General features: G+C 41.5%; 1 protein-coding gene across 5 annotated transcripts in view; it reads right to left on the reverse strand.

The window, feature by feature from the left end:
- Positions 1-4,731: 4,731 nt before the first annotated feature.
- Positions 4,732-20,687, reverse strand: part of PSME3IP1 (proteasome activator subunit 3 interacting protein 1) — a 40,889-nt gene continuing 24,933 nt past the window's right edge. For all 5 annotated transcript variants that reach the window (XM_061387288.1, XM_061387293.1, XM_061387287.1 and 2 more), the window contains exons 6-7: positions 18,600-18,664; positions 4,732-5,505 (exon numbers count right to left, since the gene is read on the reverse strand). In XM_061387288.1, the coding sequence (XP_061243272.1) occupies positions 5,288-5,505; positions 18,600-18,664 (283 nt within the window). In that variant the 3' untranslated portion in view covers positions 4,732-5,287. The remainder of the gene's footprint in view (positions 5,506-18,599; positions 18,665-20,687) is intronic.

Raw genomic sequence — 20,687 nt, forward strand, 5'->3', positions numbered from 1 at the left:
GGTGACACATCTCTGAAACCCCAGAAGTCCAGTTCCCTCCTCAACATAACAAACATCTTTCTCTCTTGTCCACCTCCTCCTTGGAGGTCCAGTCAGGCCCCACGCCACAGGCCTGAGTGCAACCAACAACAACAGACATTCATATTAAGCACTAGGTTTCCAGCTCCCCACTAAGCATATTACAGGCATAATCTTGATGAACCCTTCCACCAGCTCCTGCCTATGACCATTTCAGAGATGAGGAAACAAGCAGAGGCTAATCAAATCTATTAGAGGCAGAGCCAGAATTCAGCTCCAGGTCTGGCCAACTCCAGAGCCCGCACTTGTTCAACTGCACTGACTGTTTTCCTGAGACTCTACGAGGCCATCTTCTGCTCAAGCTGCTAATGAATTTGCCCTTCCTCTCCAATGAACTGGGCAGTCAGTCATCTTAACCTACTCTCCCAGGTCAGCAATTCTTACACCAGTGGCCTGCTAGGTTCCTGGTAAGTTCAGGATCTGGTGTCCATCTGGTGGGAGTGAGCGAGGGACATGTATATCCTAGGCTTCTGATGCGTCTGCTGATTCGATGGCCACCAACTCGGTTGAAACATTCTCGAGGACATCTTCACCTCTCCTGAGAGGGCTGCAGGACTGTAGGGAGCTTCAGTGACATTTGGGAAGTCACAGCCCACCAGCCAAGGGCCATCTTGGCCCTATGGATAGAATCCCAGGACTGGCACCTCTGCTTCATACCCAGACCTTGCTCAGGCCAGCTGTAAGACTGCATGGTGGGTGAAATAACACCCCACGACTGCTGACTTTACCCTCCTGTTTGGTAGCTGAAGTGAGTCTAGCTGGATGTCACACCCAGGGAAGTTTGTACCCAGTTCAGCCTGGGAGAATCTGTCAAGTTCAGATTGACCAGAGGCTTCTCTAGTGGAACAGCTTTCTCCTCCCAGCCCCACATCCTCTCCTTGGCCCCCAGGGGATGCGTATATTGGGGAGACACCTTCTGATGCAGACCTCTCCCGTACACCTCCCCTTGAGAATAATTTACCAGACTGGTGAAGCTATGGGGACTGACATCTGCTGGATGGGTTAAGGCAGAGTCCCTGTCTTGCATCAGGCCCATCATAAAGGCTCAAACTCCTGTGGACCACCAACCTCAGTGTGCTGCCGGCAGCCCCCACTTCACAGCCGCACAAGGGAGCAGATATAGTCATGTCTTTCTTCCCGCTTCTCTGCCCGATGTTGGATGGATCAGTCAAGGAAGCCCTCTACTTCCAGTTGGTTTGAGTTCACCGGGGAAAGGAATGTACTCAACTCCTGACCAGGTAAACCACCACATAAAAAACAAACCAAATAAGTCAGTCCCGGGGGTGTAACATACAGCACATTGACTATGGTGAATAATACCAGCTTGTATATTTGAAACTTGCTAAGACGGTAGACCTCAAATGCTGTCATCGCGAGAAAAAGATGGTTTGGTAACTGTGATGATAGGTCACTTCACAATATACACAATATTGAATAATTATGTTGTACACCTGAAACTGTTATATGTCAACTGTATTTCACTAAGAACAAACCACGCCTTGGTGCTATTTGGTTCTTGCACATGGATAGCAGGATGAAAAGTAAACTCAGAAATCTCCTTCACTCTTGAGTCACCTCCACTAAGGCCTGGGCACAAGCATTTGTTTTAAAGTTTCATTGAAACCACAGAAACCCAGACTTACAGGCTCAAATTAAGATTCTGGTTCTGACATCTGCCTGTGTGACCTTGGGCGAGTCACTGAATCACTATGAGCTTTAGCTTCCTCTATGAAATGTAGAGAAGGGCTGCTTCACGGGACTTTTTTTTCAGGATGGAAGACACTATAATCTGCAAACATCCCACACATCCCTGGTCCAACCACAGTGGGCCCTCAGTAAATGCTGACTGATGAACAAATTAACATTAAGGGATACGGATATGCATGACCATGCCTAAAACTGAAGGAGATGCCCAGCCGAAGACCTAAAGCTCAGAGCAGACATTGTCTCATGGTCATGCTGACCATTGCTCTGCGGAGCTCTGATGCTGGGGCCCCATTCTGCCTGTTTGTGGTGTGACTCACCTCTCCCTAAACCCTTGCTCCAGCAGGTAAGGGAGCAAAACACCAGCCCCTGCCAGCGTCACTAAGGCAAGAATGTGCAACTGGCTTTTTGTGTTCAACACTATGGAAGTATTGCCAAGATCTAGCCTCCCACCAAGTAGAACTTGCATTCCATACTGTTACGCCTAAGTGGGCTGGGGACACCAAGAAATCAAGAAACATCCAAATCCAAGTGATGGTGCACTGCCACTAAGCTTTTTCTTTTTGTTTTCCTGGAGGGGCTTAAAGATGACAGCTGAGCCATATACCCACGGCTAGGACACCCGAGCCAAGGAACGGGGTGTGCCTGAGCAATTAACATTTAACTGAGAGGAAAGCACACAGGAGACGCAGGCGGTTGGAGCTCTGATGGCCAGATCTGACCCATCACCACGGCAGTGTTCAAGCTACAACTGGGGAATGCCAGCAGGATGGATAAACCTGCCATAAATCACCACTCACAGAAACTCTGGACACTACCCAGATGGGGGAGGCCGAGGATAACAGTACAACCATTAGGATGGCTACCATTTACTGAGCACCGGGGGAGGCCGAGGATAACAGTACTACCATTAGGATGGCTACCATTTACTGAGCACCGGGTACCACACCAAGTATCTAATCCAGATCATCTTTCACCCTCATTTGTGAAGCTAGTATCCTTATTCCTATCTACCAAGGAGGAAACTGAGGCTCGGAGAGGTTAAGGACTTCGCCCAAGTGACTCAGCCAGTAAAAAATGTCTGGCTCCAAGCACAAAGCCACTGTGATATATCCACAGAAGGCAAAACCAGGTTGGGATTCCTGGGAGGTAGCCAGAAGGGAATAATGAGGAGGCAAGGAACTAGCCTAAGCCACTCCTCATTAGGGGTTTGACTTTCAGTCTAGAATGCTCCTGAAAAAGTCTAGAATGCCCTCCCAACTCTGGGTTTGAGAAATCAGACTTCTCTCCTGGGCACAGGGCTGGCAACAGCATTCCTCATAGACAAGCTTTCTCCCTCACATGGTTCAAAGTTGTAAGAAGACTACCACTCAGGACAATGCAATAGGTTTTAAGAAGCCACCCCAAATCCCAGTTTTATTTCTTATTATCTGGTTATAAAATCCTAATTATCTACTAAGGCAGGAGAGCTGCATTTTGTGATTTAGGCAGTGTTTCCTTCTATCTTTGGTTTTCCTGTTCTTTGGGTTTGAAACACACAGTCTACACTAGATGTTTTTCCAGGACAGCTTCCTCCACTGGGCAGACCAGACCCTGCTTTGCTACTGGTGGTTTCTACAGAACTCGTGTCTCAGCTCCAGGGCTGTCCACTAACAGGTATGGTGAAAGATGAAATGATCACCAGTGATCTTCAACCGCTCTTGTGACATACAGAGCAGAAATCGCAGTCTGAAGAGTCTCAACTTCCTCGACACAATCTAGCTGTTACAATGGACAGGGAGGGAGTTGGAAGCACAAGCTCCAGTACAGGAAAAGCAAGATCTTGTTCTCTGACAGGTAGATTAGCTTTCAAAGTAATGCAGGTTTTTAATCCATGCAACCGTTTTTCAACTTCTCCCAACATCAACAGAGGCCATGAGGCATAGTAATGGCCTCTGAAAAGTCAAACCACATGAAGATCGTGACTTTGGCTCCTCTGTCTGCCTCCTGAGATGATCTGAGGTTGCCCTGGGTACGGGCTGTAATAACAATAGCACAATCGCAGGAACAATGAAGCATAGGCAGAAGGTGCCTACAGTTTACCTCAGTCTTGTTTGTTAGGATGGAGCTGGTGCGCCTGTACTGACAGTCAGGAACAATTAGCACAGAGTAGCTCTGAAAAGGAAAAAAAATTCACAAGGCATCGGTTATGGGTGAAGGGAAGTCGCCATCTGCCAGTGGGCACCAGTGTGTCAGTGCTTTGGGAGGGAAAAGGGGTGGGCTGGAAGAGATCCAGGGGCCTCTCTGCCCACAATAAAACAGAGTAGCTTCTCTGCCTGCCAGCATCACAGTGTCAACACATTCTGTGTGTGTCTCTCTGTCTCACACCCAAGGAAGTAGAAACAATTGACGTACAAACCCAGGGAAAGAAAGAACTCCATGGGCTCATTCCTCTGAAGCAGGGAAGCCTCCAGATTGCTGTTGTTAAAGCTGACGGTCACCTCTGTTCTCAATGCCTCCATACCTTGTCTCCCCTTGTCCTTCTTTCCCTCCCAAAGGGAGAGCCCCTGCCCCGCTTTAGGAGAGGGGTGGAGCAGCACCTCCGGGTCTTGGCTGCTCTGAATGGGAAGAGCAGAGCAGGAAGGGCAGCAGACCAAAGCAGAGAAAAGTAGGAGGGCAGCACCTTTAGGTTAGAAACAGCTTCCACAATTAGAAGCCACAAATATAAATGTATCCAACAGAGAGGGCAGTGTTCCACTGACTTGCAATACTAGAATCAGGAGCTGCCAGAAATAAGTAATCTTGTCCACACACTATCAGTACTTCTGATTTCTGGCTACAACAAAATAAGGCCTGTGTTTGTTTCTCTAAGATTTAGAATCTGAAGTGGGATTAGATGGAGGGAGAAGGAATAGCCAAGGGTAAGAAAAAACTTATTAATGAACAATAAGTGTTAAGTGACACCCCCTGTGGACGTAGTTTAGAATCTTTACTTAGTCACACAACATCAAGAATCAGCTAGTTCCAGGGCCTTGCGCGCTGTTCCATTACTAGGGCTCTCCTCGCCCCACCCCCGCCTGCCACACATTCCACAATGCAATATAATCACTTAGAATAGAATGTTTAAATGGTATCTATTCAATAAACTGTCCCTGCTTCTTAATGATGTTGGAAAAAGAAAAAAAAAAAGAAAAAACAAGAAGGCACCAGAATCCAAACTCTTTGCAAGCTGCATGGTACCTATCTTCCCAGGGTGTTTTTGGTGAAACTTCAGCTGGGCCGCAATCTGCATCAGTGCGGACAGAGGTTGCGGGACTGGCTTGGGCATCTGTGTTGGAGTAGAAAGAGAAACCAAACACAAGTCTGGCCACAGGTGGATTCTGGCACATTTTAGATGCAGTTTAAAATGTCATGGTGTGCATAAGGAGCAGGCAAAGGAGTTTTCTGTGGGAAGTAATGCCTGTAGGCAGAATGAACTGTCCAGTCTACTCTTGGGGAGGAGCACCCTTTGGTGAGAATAGAGGAGCTAGGGGGCCTCGAGGAAGGTGTTGGTTCGGAAGATGGAGGAGACGATCTTGCCCGTGGCGTTGATGGTGCCTTCACTGTCTGAGCTGGACTCAGAGTCGCTGCTCCCGGAGTAGGCGCCCAGGCCCGGGAGGATGCCAATACAGACAGCCGCGGATGGACAGTGGATGGAGGGACTGCTCAGGGAGGTGCTTCCCAGAGACACGCAGGACGAGGCTTCTGCAAAAAAGCAGGTGGGATTGTTACTTCAGCACCCTTTTCCAAAGTTGATGGCCTGCTTTCCATGTGTTGAGGGCTTCACGTTTGGAAGCCTCAAAACAACACTATGCAGTCAACACTATCATCACACTCATCTCCTTTGAATTCTCGTTTGCAATTGAGAAAACTAAAGCCACAGCAGCGAACATTTTAAGACCACATAGGATGTCACCAAGTAGTTGAGGCTCTTCTCGCCCAAGGAAACCCACTGTCATGGCCTCACTTCCATGACAGAAAGCCTCAACCTAGAAAACACAGAACTTGAAGGTTAGAGGAAAAGTTAAGGACTCTCCTCCACCCCTTCTTCTTCCCTGTTTCAGCCTCATTTAATCACTGAAACAACCTGGTATGTAAGGATCCCCCATTTTGCTGATGAGGGAGGTCCAAAGACCCACCTAAAGTTAAATGCCACTTAGAGTAGAAAACATTATACTAAGCCTGAATCAAAAGATGATGTTCTAAAACGTTCCCAGAGCTCACTACACAGTACGGCTGGAGTTCCACTCATTGTCTCCGGCTGACAAGCATACTACCTTTTAGGGTTTTGCCTTAACAAGCCCCCGATGCTACTGCTGCTACTAAGTCACTTCAGCCGTGTCCGACTCTGCGCGACCCCACAGACGGCAGCCCACCAGGCTCCCCCGTCCCTGGGATTCTCCAGGCAAGAACACTGGAGTGGGCTGCCATTTCCTTCTCCAATGCAGGAAAGTGAAAAGTGAAAGTGAAGTCGCTCAGTCATGTCTGACTCCTAGCGACGCAACAAGCCCCTAACACCTCTGAAATGAGGAGTAAGTAAAAAGATACCACTGAGAAGCAGACAGAGATCTCAACCAGCCAGTACACACAGTTCATTTGCTCATTCAGGAATTACCAATAAGGAAAAAGGAAGCTGCTACAGATAAGCAATGTGAAAACATGGAGATGCAGAAAAGTGACATGAGAGTTGACAATGACTGCAGAAGAGGTGGTAACAAGGTTACAAAAAAACAGGCAAATATTTACAATTAGTATCACAAAAGCTAACTTCTTTATGATACAAAAAATTATTCCAAAACCAACAACCAATCAACAACCACATAGAAAAGCAGACAGAAGACACAAACAGTTCACCAAAAAAGAAACAAATGACTTTAAAGCATAGACAATATGTAAGGAGGGGCATTTATATATGTTTTATATATGTTGCTGAGGGAATGTAGGCATTTATATATAATGTTGCTGAGGGAATGTAGGACAATGTGGCCATGTTCTTCACACTTAAATGATATTCATGCAACACTGCTGATAACAGAAACCAAAAGGTGCATTAATAGAGGACCAATGTAAGGGACTAGTATCCAGCCATTAAGAAGAGTAGAGCATCTCTGTGTGTACTGGTATTCAATGATCTGTAAGATAAAACAACTTTTCATTCCACACTCTTTTGTCCCTTTTCAATTTGTTATTATGTGCACAGGACTACCTAATTCATACAATTTTAAGAAAGCCAAATGCAAAAATTTAAAGAGTATCCTAGGGTACTTAATTAGGAAGGACAGCCCCTCTAGCTCCATAACTCCTGTATTATAGCCAGGAAGGCTATAGAAGACTGACAGTCCTAATGACTCTCTTCTCCTTATCCACATTCTCTTAGACTGTAAGTCTCCGGAAGGTAAGGGCTCTTTTCTCTATCCCACCCCCTGGGCACAGAGCAGGACAACATTCAGAATGTGTGAGAACGCAGGAAAATGCATTACAGAGTTTCACTACAAATGGCTAGATTTTGGAGGTGGGAGTGAAGAGAATGTGAAAATTTAGGACAGAATATCAAACTGTATTTCATTTATTACCTGAACATTCATTGTATTACTATGCTCACACATACAATGACACTTTCAGCATTTTGAGGAACTTTTGTTTAAAAAAAAAAAACAAAAAACCCTGATGTCATAAGGGCATGAATCAGCTACTTAGAAAAGGAATTTGTGTGGAGCTATTCAGTGAGATGTATCATTTTATTAAGTATTTCAAGGATGAACTGAATTTTCAGGTCTATCTTAGAAAAGAAGGGTCAAGTTCACAGCACCTGTGGAGGACTAGAGCTGACCTAAAGGAAAGATGGAAGCCAGCCACAGAAATGTAACCAAAGGAATCGGGACCATGATAGCATTAGCAAAGTTTAAGTGAAAGAACCATATCTCCCAATTATCTAGGAAGTTTCAAGAAAGAAAAGAGATGGCAGCTCTAACAAATTTCATTCCAAAAGCAGTTAAATGCCCACAGAGAACAAGATGGTGCCCTCTGATCTCACCCATTTGGTGAAGTTTCCTGCCAACTTCTGTATTTGCAAGACCACATTATTATACTAAACTGACGCTGAAAATTACTAATGGAGAACATTCTTGGGATTCAGACAGATGCGTGACATGAGAGTAGATGGGACCAACTGGCACATTCACTGGATCTGCTCAGAGCTTAAGCCAGTGCCTCCAGTGGGGAAGCCTGAATCTCCATAAGGACAACAGAGCTATCTTCTGGGGGACTCAAGGGACAAATCTTTCTATTGGCCAAGGTCAAGACTCTAAAGCTTCAGGCAACAGTCTTCTCACCGGGCCTTAGCTCCTACCAAGAGGATATTTCTTGTCCAGTTTCTAAAATAAGAATGAAAGGGTAGGAAGAAGGGCTTTAGAATAACGAAGAAAAGATGGCTCTTAAATACAATTTGTCTGCCTTTAGAGAGTTTAAAGAAGCCCACAAGTTTTCCTTTCCACTGACTGATGGAGATAGTTCCTATCAGTGTATAAGCACCAGATACAGGGCTCCCTGGTAACTAGTTGTAATACATTTAGATTTCTACTGACACTTTACACACAGTATATATACTTACCCTATTTAAGCAGCCACAATTTAGCAAGTTTCTTATATATTAAAAAGATCCCAATTAAAATGGAACTCTTACATCACTGATGGGAATATAAACTAGAACAATTTCTTAGTAGGGCAATTGGGCAATATTTATCTAAACTACAAATGTATATCTGACTCAATAATTCTACTTGTAAGTATTTAACATGACATATTGTGAATGTGAAAAATAATGCATGCACAGGGTTATTTAATGAAACATCACACTAGAAAATAAAAACAATCTAAATGTTCATCAATAAAAAAACTAAATAAATACACTATGGTACAACCATACTATGGATTACACAGCCTTAAATAGGAATAAAGAAGCTCTTTATGCATAAGTATGCTATGACTCCCAAGGTAACTAAGCAACAAACAGAGCATATGTTAATTAAGATAATGATGATGATAGGAAATGCAAAACAACATATGAAGTAATCTTATCAAAAAATCAAATTGAATTGATCAAGCTCTAGATCTAATTACCATTTTACACAAAACACAGGGTATAAAGGAATACCATGGGGATGCAATTAGCAAAACTAGAGGGTAAAAAACTCTACAAGACAGAGACTCAGTTTCTTTGTAAGTAAAATATAAAGGAAACAAAAATAAAGAAAAAGGAAGAACCCACAGGTTAAATGAAACTTAAAAGACATACTATTCTACTGTTAAGATGCTGTAAGATGGCAATATTCCCAAACTGATCTACAGATTTTGAACAATCCCTATCAAAATCCCAGCTGCCTTTTTCATAGAAACTGAATCAGTTCAGTTCAGTTGCTCAGTCGTGTCCGACTCTTTGCTACCCCATGAATCGCAGCATGCCAGGCCTCCCTGTCTGTCACCAACTCCTGGAGTTCACCCAAACTCTTGTCCATCGAGTCAGTGATGCCATCCACCCATCTCATCCTCTCTCGTCCCCTTCTCCTCCTGCCCCCAATCCCTCCCAGCATCAGAGTCTTTTCCAATGACTCAACTCTTCGCATGAGGTAGCCAAAGTATTGGAGTTTCAGCTTCAGCATCAGTCCTTCCAATGAACACCCAGGACTGATTTCCTTTAGGATGGACTGGTTGGATCTCCTTGCAGTCCAAGGGACTCTCAAGAGTCTTCTCCAACACCACAGTTCAAAAGCATTAATTCTTCAGTGCTCAGCTTTCTTCACAGTCCAACTCTCACATCCATACATGACCACAGGAAAAACCATAGCTTTGACTAGACGGACCTTTGTTGGCAAAGTAATGTCTCTGCTTTTGAATATGCTAGCTAGGTTGGTCATAACTTTGCTTCCAAGGAGCAAGCGTCTTTTAATTTCATGGCTGCAGTCACCATCTGCAGTGATTTGGGAGCCCAAAAAAATAAAGTCTGACACTGTTTCCACTGTTTCCCCATCTATTTCCCATGAAGTGATGGGACCGGATGCCATGATCTTCGTTTTCTGAATGTTGAGCTTTAAGCCAACTTTTTCACTCTCCTCTTTCACTTTCATCAAGAGGCTTTTTAGTTCCTCTTCAGTTTCTGCCATAAGGGTGGTGTCATCTGCATATCTGAGGTTATTGATATTTCTCCCGGCAATCTTGATTCCAGTTTGTGCTTCTTCCAGCCCAGCGTTTCTCATGATGTACTCTGCATATAAGTTAAATAAGCAGGGTGACAATATACAGCCTTGACGTACTCCTTTTCCTATTTGGAACCAGTTTGTTGTTCCATGTCCAGTTCTAACTGTTGCTTCCTGACCTGCATACGGGTTTCTCAAGAAGCAGGTCAGATGGTCTGGTATTCTCATCTCTTTCAGAATTTTCCACAGTTTATTGTGATAGTTGATCCCAAAATTCAAACAGAAGTGTAAAGGACCTCAAGTAGCCAAAACGATCTTGAAAAAGAACAAAGGTGGAAGACTAACAATTTCCAGTTTCAAAACTTCCTACAAGACCAGAATGATCAAAGCTGTGTAGCTGGGGCTTCCCTGATGGTCCAGTGGTTAGGACTCTGGGCCCTCACAGCCGTGGAGCACAAACAAACAAACAAGTCAAAAGTGTGTGATGACAGCATAAGAACAGCTATACAAATCAATGGAAGAGAAAAGACAGTCCAGAAACAAACCCATACATGTTGTCCAACTGATTTTCAACAAGTGTCACAACAATTCAGTGGAGGAAAGAAGTCCTTTCAACAAACTTTTGAGTCAAAAAACTAACATAAAATGGGTCAAAGATCAAAATTTATGAGCTAAAACTATAAAACTCTTCAAAAAAATTTAAGTGTAAATCTTCATGACCATGAATTAGGCAATAGCTTCTTAGATATGACTCTTAAAAGTACAAGCAACCGAAGAAAAATAAATTGATGGCATCAAATTTAAAACTTTTGTGCTCCAAAGAATACTATCACGTGTTCTTTCTATACAACCCAGAGAGACAATATTTGTAAATCACCTCTCTGACAAATAGTCTAGCATTCAGAACATATAAAGAACTCTTATAACTCCGCAATAAAAAGAAAAATAACCCAATTCTAAAGTAGGCTCAGGATATAAGTATATATTTCTCCAAAAAAGATAAACCAAAGGTCATTAAGTACACAATGCCAACATCATTAGTCATTAGGGAAACTCCAATCAGAACTACAATAAAGGATCACTTCATACCCACAGGATACAGTAACAAGTCTTCTATTTTTTCTTCTTCTTTTTTTGTGTGCCACATGACATGTGAGATCTTAGTTCCCTGACCAGGGATGGAACCCATGCCCCCTGTGTAGAAATGCAAAGTCTTAACCACCAGACCACCAGAGAAGTTTCTGTAATGAGTATTGATAAGGATGTGAAGAAACCGGACCCTCATATATACTGCCGGTGGTATATAAAAATGGTGCAGCGACTGTGGAAAACAGTTTGGCAGCTCCTGAAAAAGTTAAGCATAGATTTACTATATGACCCAGCCAATTCCACAACTAGGTATATTCCCAAGAGAACTGAAAATAGTTGTTTACACAACTTGGGCATGAATGTTCATAACAGCATGGGTCCTAAAAGCCCAGATGTGGAAACAACCCAAATGTTCATCCACTGATGAGTGGACAAAAATGAGATGTATCATACAATGGGATATTCAGCTGTAAAAAGCACTGATACATGCCACAGAGTGAACTATGAAAACATGTTAAGTGAAAAGAAGTCAGACACAAAAGGTCATAGGTTGCATGAATCCATTTACATAAAATTTTCCAGAAAAGGCAAATCCAGAGAGACAGAAAGTAGACTGATGATTGCTAGGGCTGGGGAGAGGGAAGAATGGTGAATAACTGCTAATGGGCATGGGTGGGGCTTCATTTCTGGCATGACAAAAATGTTCTGGGATTAGACAGTGGTGATAAATGCACATTATTAAAAACCACTAAACTATCTCCTTTAAAAGGGTGAATTTTATGGTATGTGAATTATATCTGGATCATTTTTTTAAGCCATGTAAACCAAATACAATGTCTAATCCTTCCTTGGATACTGATTTTTAAAAAACCAATTATCAGACCAGAATTCAAATGGCAGAGTAGCAGGACATGGAACTCACCTCTTCCCACAAATGTATCAAGAATACATCTATAAATGGAACAATCTCACTGAACACTGACAGAAAATCTCAAACACCTGAAAGGACAAGACAGATTTCCAGGTAACCAGTTAGTACAAAAGGAAAACGAAAAGAAGCAGAACAGGTCCTGAACCCCGGGGAGGGAGCTGAAGGAGAACAGAAGTTCCGGCACCCTGGGAAGTCCCCTCACCGGCAAGGAGGTCACCTGAGACGAAAAAGAGGCTCAGAGGAAAGTGCAACAACCAGTTAGTGGCAGGCAGGAGATAGACTTACAGAGATGGTCTGTGCCACCATCCTGTATGCTACAGCCTAAGACACATGTCTGCTGGTAGGGATGGGAGCTGGGTGTTGGAATGCAGGCTTCAGAGGACAGACCCAGGGAGAGGACTGCTGTTGATTGTGCAGAGACAGCTTGAAGGGGGTAAAGTGTAGGGCACAAAAACCAGGAGTGTAACCGGAAGAATCCTAGGCCACCAGAGAAGCTAAGCACCACTGTTAATCAGCATGCGAAAGAGAGGGGTGGGGTTGCCACTGCAGCCTCTTTCCCCACTTGCCAGCTCCTGCTTCTTCTCGCTCCAGGAGAGGCCCCGCCCAGGCAGGCTCCAGCACTCTGGCCACTGCCTCAGCAGTCCTGGGAGTAGACGCTAGTGGGCTGCCCAACAGAGGTGGGGCTGAAATCACAGCTGAGCCCCCAGGGATCATGGGACTTAGAAAGCAGAGCTGAAATCTTTCCCCACAACTGCACAAACCACAGATTTACACCTATATGGCTGGTTTTGTGAATTCAGTGTCTGTGGAACATCTGAATGGACAACTGCTGCTCCTGAGACCAGGGAGGGCTAGGGTCTGAGCTGCCTCCACAGCTCCCACAGAGGGTCCAGATGTGCAACTACGGCAGTCCTGGGACCTGACTTCAGTGGATCTGCATTGGTGGCTTTGTGAAAACAAAGCCTGAGAGGCGCCAGGGCCGACTGCCAGAATACCCATAGTTGAGGTGGGGCAGAGGTTGGTGCCAATGACAGTATACTTTGTGAGCCCACACAACAGGTGAAAAGTGACACAGCAGAGCACACACACAGGTGATCAGCTCTAACAGAAAATACTCAGTAACTCCTCTCCGAGTGGGAATACTCTAATTCCACGTACCTCACACCACAGATCAGAAATGCAGCTCAGGGGGCTTTCCCTGATCCGCCGTGCAACACCAAGGACATGGGTTCGATCTCTGGTTTGGGAAGATCCCACATATAACAGGGCAACTAAGCCCACGTGCCATATCTACTGAGCCCGCGAGCTGCAACGACTGTGCTCACATGTCTTAGAGCTGGTGCTCCACAACAAGAGAAGCCATGCAATGAGCAGCCCGTGTACCACAACTAGAGAGTAGCCTCATCTCGCCACAATTAGAGAAAGCCCATTCATAGCAACAAAGACCTGACACAGCCAAAAATAAGATAAATACATAGATTTTTAAAAAGAAATGCAGCTCAGAAATAGAGCTGGGGGCTTCTACTCCAGCAACTAGGGAGCAGATCCTGCCCCAGACAGGGCAATGACAACCAGAGAGCAAAAGGGAGGCCACGCTCAACATCCAGTGCAGGCTCCAATCACCACAACATCAATCACACCTCCTCTCAGGGGGACAACGCCAGCATGAACTACGGAAAGAGGTGGCAGGCATCCAATACTAAAAACAGCCCTCACATCAAAAAAAAGTAAACCCACGCAGGCTACAAAGGGTCGTTCCCGTATAAAAATAGGCCTCCAAGACTACAGTAGATAATTGCTTCTCCTAAACTCATAGAGCAAGAGAAATGTAAGTAAAATGAGGAAGGAGAGGAATCACTCCCAATTAAAGATCAAGAGAATTCCCCTTAAAAGAGCAAACAATGAAACAGACCTCTTCAGTCTGACAGACACCAAGTTCAAAAAGGAGATAATGAAAATACTGAAGGAATTAAGAATATCAAGAGAAATATAGATTACTATAAAAAGGAATTAGAAATGACAAGGAGGAGCCAAGAAAAATTAGAGAATTCATTTGACGAGATAAAAGCTGAACTAAAGGCTATGAAAAGCAGAATGAATAATGCAGAAAAATGAATGTGATCTAGAAGAAAAAATAATGGAAATCACTCAATTAGAACTGCAAATTAAAAAAAAAAAGATATCCAGATACAGGAAGCACAGAGGGTCCCAAACAACATAAACCCTAACAGACCTACATCAAGACATATTATAATAAAAATAGCATAAGCTGAAGATAAAAAGAGGATTCTAAAGGCAGCAAAAGAAAAATAAAATTAATTACAAGGGAACACCTATAAGGCTATCAGCTAATTTCTCTACAGAAACAATGCAGGCCAGAAGGGAATGGCAAGATATATTTGAACTCCTGAAAAGGAAATATCTGCAACCTAGGATATTCAACCCAGCAAGATTATCATTCAGAACAGAGGGAGAGAGGGAGAATTTCTCAGATAAGCAAAATGTAAAAGAATACAGCAATACTAAACCTATCTTAAAAAAAGAAATGTTGAAAGGTCAGCTCTAAATAGAAAAGTACTAAGAATCTATAGAGAGGAGAAAATCACAATGGGAAATAAATCACTTAAGACATTACACAGATTTTAAAAAATTTAAAACTTTCTCTGAAAGCAATGATAACCACAATAAACAGCAAAAGGATGACCATGAAGATGCAAAAGAGGACATCAAAATCATAAAATGTGGGAGAGGAAAGCAAGAAAACATGGATTTTTTTTTTCTATAATGTGTTTGAGCCTACATGACCACCAGTCTAAAGCAAGTAGATAAAGGAAGGGGTTAACATACTTGAAAAACAGGGCAACCACAAATCAAAAACCTACAACAGATCCACAAAATCCAAAAAGAAGAGAACATAAGCATAACGGACAAAAGAAAAAACAAAAAAGAGGAAGAAGAAATAAAATCAACAGGAAAACAAAGTTTAAAATGGCAATGAATACATATCTATCAATAATTAAATGTCAGTGTATAAGTGCTCTATCAAAAGACACAGAGTGGCAGACTGGATTAAAAAAAACAAAAGCCTACAACATGCTGCCTACAAGAGACCCACTTTAGGGCAAAGGACACCCACAGATTAAAAGTGAAGAAATGGAAAGTTATTTCATGAAAATGGGCATTACAAGAAAGCAAGGGTAGCAATACTTGTATCAGACAAAACAGACCTTAAAACAAAGGCTATAAACAAAGATAAAGAAGGACACTATATAATGATAAATGGATCAATATAAGGAGAGGATATTACTCTTGTCAACATGTATGCACCCAATATAGGAGCACCCAAATACATAAATAACATAAAAAGGGAGAAATTGATAGGAATACAGTAATAGTAGGAGACTTTAACACCCCACTCAACATCAATGGACACATCTTTGAGACAGAAAAGGCAACAGAGATCCTAAATGATACAACAGAACATTTACATTTAATTGATATCTTCAGGACATTACATCCCCCCAAAGCAGAATACACATTCTTTTCAAGTCCACGTAGAACATTCTCTAGGATTAAACACAAAAAAGCTTAAACAAATTTAAGAGTATAGAAATTACTTCAAGCATCTTTTTTGACCACTACTGCTACTGCTAAGTCACTTCAGTCGTGTCCGACTCTGTGCGACCCCATAGATGACAGCCCACCAGGCTCCCCCGTCCCTAGGATTCTCCAAGCAAGAACACTGGAGTGGGGTGCCATTGCCTTCTCCATTTTTGACCACAAGGGTATATAAAACTAAAAACCAACCACAGAAAAAGAAACAAGAAAAAAAATTACAGGAAGGCTAAATAACATGACTAAAAAACCAATGGATCAACAAAGAAATCAAGGAAGAAATTCAAGAAATATCTTGAGGCAAATGAGAATGAAAACACAACCACACAAAATCCATGGGATGCAGCAAAAGCAGTTCTTAGAAAGTTCACAGCAATATAGGCCTTCAAGACAAGATAAATCAAACAGCCTAACCCATCACCTAAAAGAATGAGACAGAGAACAAACAAAACTTAAGTCAGCAGAAGATAATAAAGATCAGAGAGGGAATAAATAAAAGAGATTTAAAAATAGGAAAAAAAAAATCAATAAAACCAAGAGCTGGTTCTTTGAAAGGATAAACAAAATTGACAAGCCTGTGGGCAGGCTCAACAAGACGAAAAGAGAGAAGACCCAAATAAACAAATAAGAAATAAAAGAGGAGAAATCACAATAGATACCACAAAAATACAAAAAACCATAAGAGAATACTATGAACAATTAAATGCCAACAAATTTGACAACCTCAAAGAAATGGACAACTTTCTAGAAACATACAGTCCACCAAAACTGAACCAAGAAGAAACAGATAACTTGAACAGACCAATCACTAGAAATGAAACCGAATCTGTAATAATAAAAACAAACAAAAGTCCAGAACCATATGACTTCTCTGGGAAATTCTACAAACATACAAAGAAAAACTTACACCTATCCTTCTCAAACTCTTCCAAAAGACTGAGGAGGAAGGAACACTACCAAAGACATCTATGAAGCCATCATCCTGATACCAAAACCAGACAAAGACACTACCAAGAAAGTTACAGGCCAATAACTTTGATGAATATAGACACAAAAATTCTCAAACTAGCAAACAGAAACCAAAAACACATAAAAAAGGTCATACACCATGACTCAAGTTGAATTCATTCCAGGGTCATGACAATGGTTCAGTGTACTGAAATCAACATGATATACCACACCAACAAAAAAAAAGGACAAAACCAACATGATCATCTCAATAGATGCAGAAAAAGTATTTGATAAAAATCAACATCCATTCATGATGATGAATCCTTGCAAAAGTGAGTATAGAAAGAACATATCTCAACATAATAAAATGCTTTTATGACAAACCCACAGCCAATATAATATTCAATGGTAAATGCTGAAAACCTTTCTGCTAAAAATCTGGAACAAGACAAGGATACCCACTCTCAACACTTCTCTTCAACACAGTATTGAAAGTCTTAGCCACAGCAAATGGGAAACTAAGATCCCACAAGTCATGTGGTATAGCCAAAATAAAGAATAAGAAAATAAAACTTTCTTTAAAAAAAAAAGAAAATTGGACATGTTAAAAATTGAAGGTACATGATGGGGTTCATCATACTATTATCTCAATATCTACATATGTTTTAAGTTAGCTATAATAAAACTTTTTTTTTTTAAAAAAGAGCGTATTTGTAATTGCCTATATGTGAAAGTTGGACTGTGAAGAAAGCTGAGCGCCGAAGAATTGATGCTTTTGAACTGTGGTGTTGGAGAAGACTCTTGAGAGTCCCTTGGACTGCAAGGAGATCCAATCAGTCCATTCTAAAGGAGATCAGTCCTGGGTGTTCTTTGGAAGGAATGATGCTAAAGCTGAAACTCCAGTACTTTGGCTACCTCATGCAAAGAGTTGACTCATTGGAAAAGACTCTGATGCTGGGAGGGATTGGGGGCAGGAGAAGGGGACGACAGAGGATGAGATGGCTGGATGGCATCACTGACTCGATGGACATGAGTCTGAGTGAACTCCGGGAGTTGGTGATGGACAGGGAGGCCTGGCGTGCTGCGATTCATGGGGTTGCAAAGAGTTGGACACGACTGAGCGACTGAACTGAACTGATACACACATAGAATAATCTGGATATACACATATATCCAGATAAACATGTAAAAAAATGTATTTCCCTCTGGGAAGGAGAATTGGATGGAAGAGTACATACAGGGAGAAGGAAAGTTCTTCACTGAACATCCTTTTCACAAGTAACTTCTAGAGCAAAAAGGTATCAGCAACAGCCCACCGTTATTGGACTTCAGTGGATATGTATTTTAAAATATCCATTAATTTTTTAAAGAAAAAATATATTTTAAAATATCTTTTTTTAAAAGAGAAATAAATGTAAGCTCTGTTTCAATGATGGCACTTTGAGTTCAGTTCAGAGTCTCAATTCCACAGGAAGTCAGAAGAACTGAAAACACTCTTGAATTTCTTATCCCTGATTCAGTCCTGAGTAACTCACTCTCACTTATAGCTTGGTGCCACTTAATACAGTACCAGATTTGATCACATGAAAGAAACCACCAAAGAAAGTGTACTCTTTGGAAACTATTTAGCTTCTTGGTCCAATCCAATCCACCCAACAGAAGGAGCCAGGCATTCTACCTCTCACTGGTAGCCAGCCAGGTGAAATGAAGAAACCTGACATTTAAGGGAGAAAGAAAAACTCTTTGTGAGTAGAGGTTGGTATCACCAGGGCTTTGGCTTTGTTAGCACTCCTGAGAGAACGTAACTGTCATTTATCAGTTCCATGGTTTCTAACATATTACTTTGTTGGGCAGCTGATATAATCCTAGGTTTAAACCCTGCATGGTTTAAAATGGCTTGCTAAGTTTAGGTAGGTTTGCTCGGGGATACACGTGTTCCTCCACAGATACAATGCATTCCAGCCTTTTACCATGGTTCATGTGTATGATGGGTAAAGAATGATATGAAAGCTGCCACCCACCTTGATTCTTGTCATCTGGGTCAGGGTCAGATTTCAGTCTTTTCACACTGTTTCCACTCTCTGAACTGTAACAAACAAACAAAAAAATATGTGATTTGAGCTAGGTCAAATCTTAGGGAATCAGGAGCTCCAAAAACCATTTTATATGGGTTTTAGGTAGCCTCAGGAGCTGAGATGATCTGAAAGTCTTCATTTCAGCTTCTTAATCTCCTTCCAATTATACTATTTTTTAATCTATTTTTTAATTCAAGGATAATTGCTTTAGAGAACAATTAAATTATTGTTATAAAGAATTTTTAAACCTCTGACCAATTCAAGGGGTGAAGTAACATCCTCAAGTATCACTTAAATATCAGATTCTTTATTGTCATCATTCATCTTGGTTAGAACCACAGATCGATTTCAAGAATATCTAGACATGCTTATAAATGACAAAAATGTAGTTATTAAAGACTAAATTTAGTGACATGCTAGAGAGTCTGAATGTCACCCAAAATACCTTCACTAAAAGATTATCTAAAGAATGTACTTCTCTCACCACGCAGCTCAGAAAATGCACAACGTTCTCCAAGTCCGCCATTACTACTACTATGTGTAATGTTTGTAAATTTGTACCTATTAAACAAGTTAGGACAGTGAGAAAAAAAAGAATGCAATTCAAACAGGAAGAAAATGGTCCTAGAAGGAAGGCCTTAATCCCAAAAGGAAGAGATGGCGAACAAAGAAACTGGCCAATACAAATCTAGACAAACATTGTCTATATAAAAAACAACATCTAATTTGTGGTATTAAACATGACCATACTAAAGTCCTGGACAGCGCGTAAGGAAGGAAGAAGGTTATTGTGGCTAAAAGTTCTAGGATCTATGGATAATCCTGCAGGCAAGTAAGCTATTTACTTTATGGTTTTGCTAAGTATTCCTGGTAAATTGCCAACTTAAGGCACAAAAGAACAGAAACAGAATACATAAATCCAAACTAATAGAAAAAAAGAGAATTAAAAATTTTACAATTATCATCAAAAGTTTAATAAAAAGAATATAAGGAAAAGAGTTTTCAAGTAAAAAGACAAATAACATTAGATAGTAGAAACTGCAGAGTTCCTTGGTGGTCTAGTGGTTAGGATTCCAGGCTTTCACTGCCATTGTCCACATTCAATCCCTGGTCTGGGAACTGAGATCCTGCAAGTCACGTGGGATGACCAAAAAATTAATTTTAGAAAAGATAGTAGAAACTATACAAAAAAATCCTAGTAAGTCCAAGCCTACCTTTAAAGAGAGTTTAACAGATGATTTCAAGTCAGCTATTTATGATTAACTAAAAACTTAACAGAAGCATAACAAACAACTTAGAAGATTTACAGTAAAGGAATGGAAAGAGTCAGCATAGCTAATACTAACCCAAAGAAGGCTGGAGCACCTATATTAAGAAAACAGACTTTAAAAACGAAAGTATTACAAGGGATAAGGAGGTTAGTTTATAATGAAACAAAGTTTAAATCACTACAAAGAAATAACAATCCCAAACATCTATGCTTCTAATTAAAGAGCTTAAAACTATATTCAATAGACTCTGAAGAAAAATCAAGAAATCATTACAATAATGGGAGATTTCAAAATACTCCCCTCAAGTACTAATAAAACAAGCAGACAAATACCTAAAGACACAGAAGATTTGAACAATACAATCCACAAGTTTGTTTTGTTGTACCTACATACAATCCAGAACAATCACATAACACAAATTCTCCTTAACTTGGAACATACACAAAAATTAATCTCAGGAAAAGGTCACAAAGCAAATCTAATTTCAAAAGAATTAGTACATACAAACCACAATGCAATTAAGGCAGAAATTTGCTGGATGGCATCACCGACTCAATGGACAAGACTTTGGGTGAACTCAGGTAGTTGGTGATGGACAGGGAGGCCTGGAGTGCTGTGATTCATGGGGTCGCAAAGAGTCGGACACAACTGAGCGACTGAACTGAACTGAAAGACTCATTGAAAGACTGAGGGCAGGAGGAGAAGGGGACGACAGAGGATGAGATGGTTGGATGGCATCAACTCAATGGACATGGGTTTGGGT

The sequence above is a fragment of the Bos javanicus genome, chromosome 18 (genome assembly GCF_032452875.1).
Source record: "Bos javanicus breed banteng chromosome 18, ARS-OSU_banteng_1.0, whole genome shotgun sequence".
NCBI lineage: Eukaryota > Metazoa > Chordata > Mammalia > Artiodactyla > Bovidae > Bos > Bos javanicus.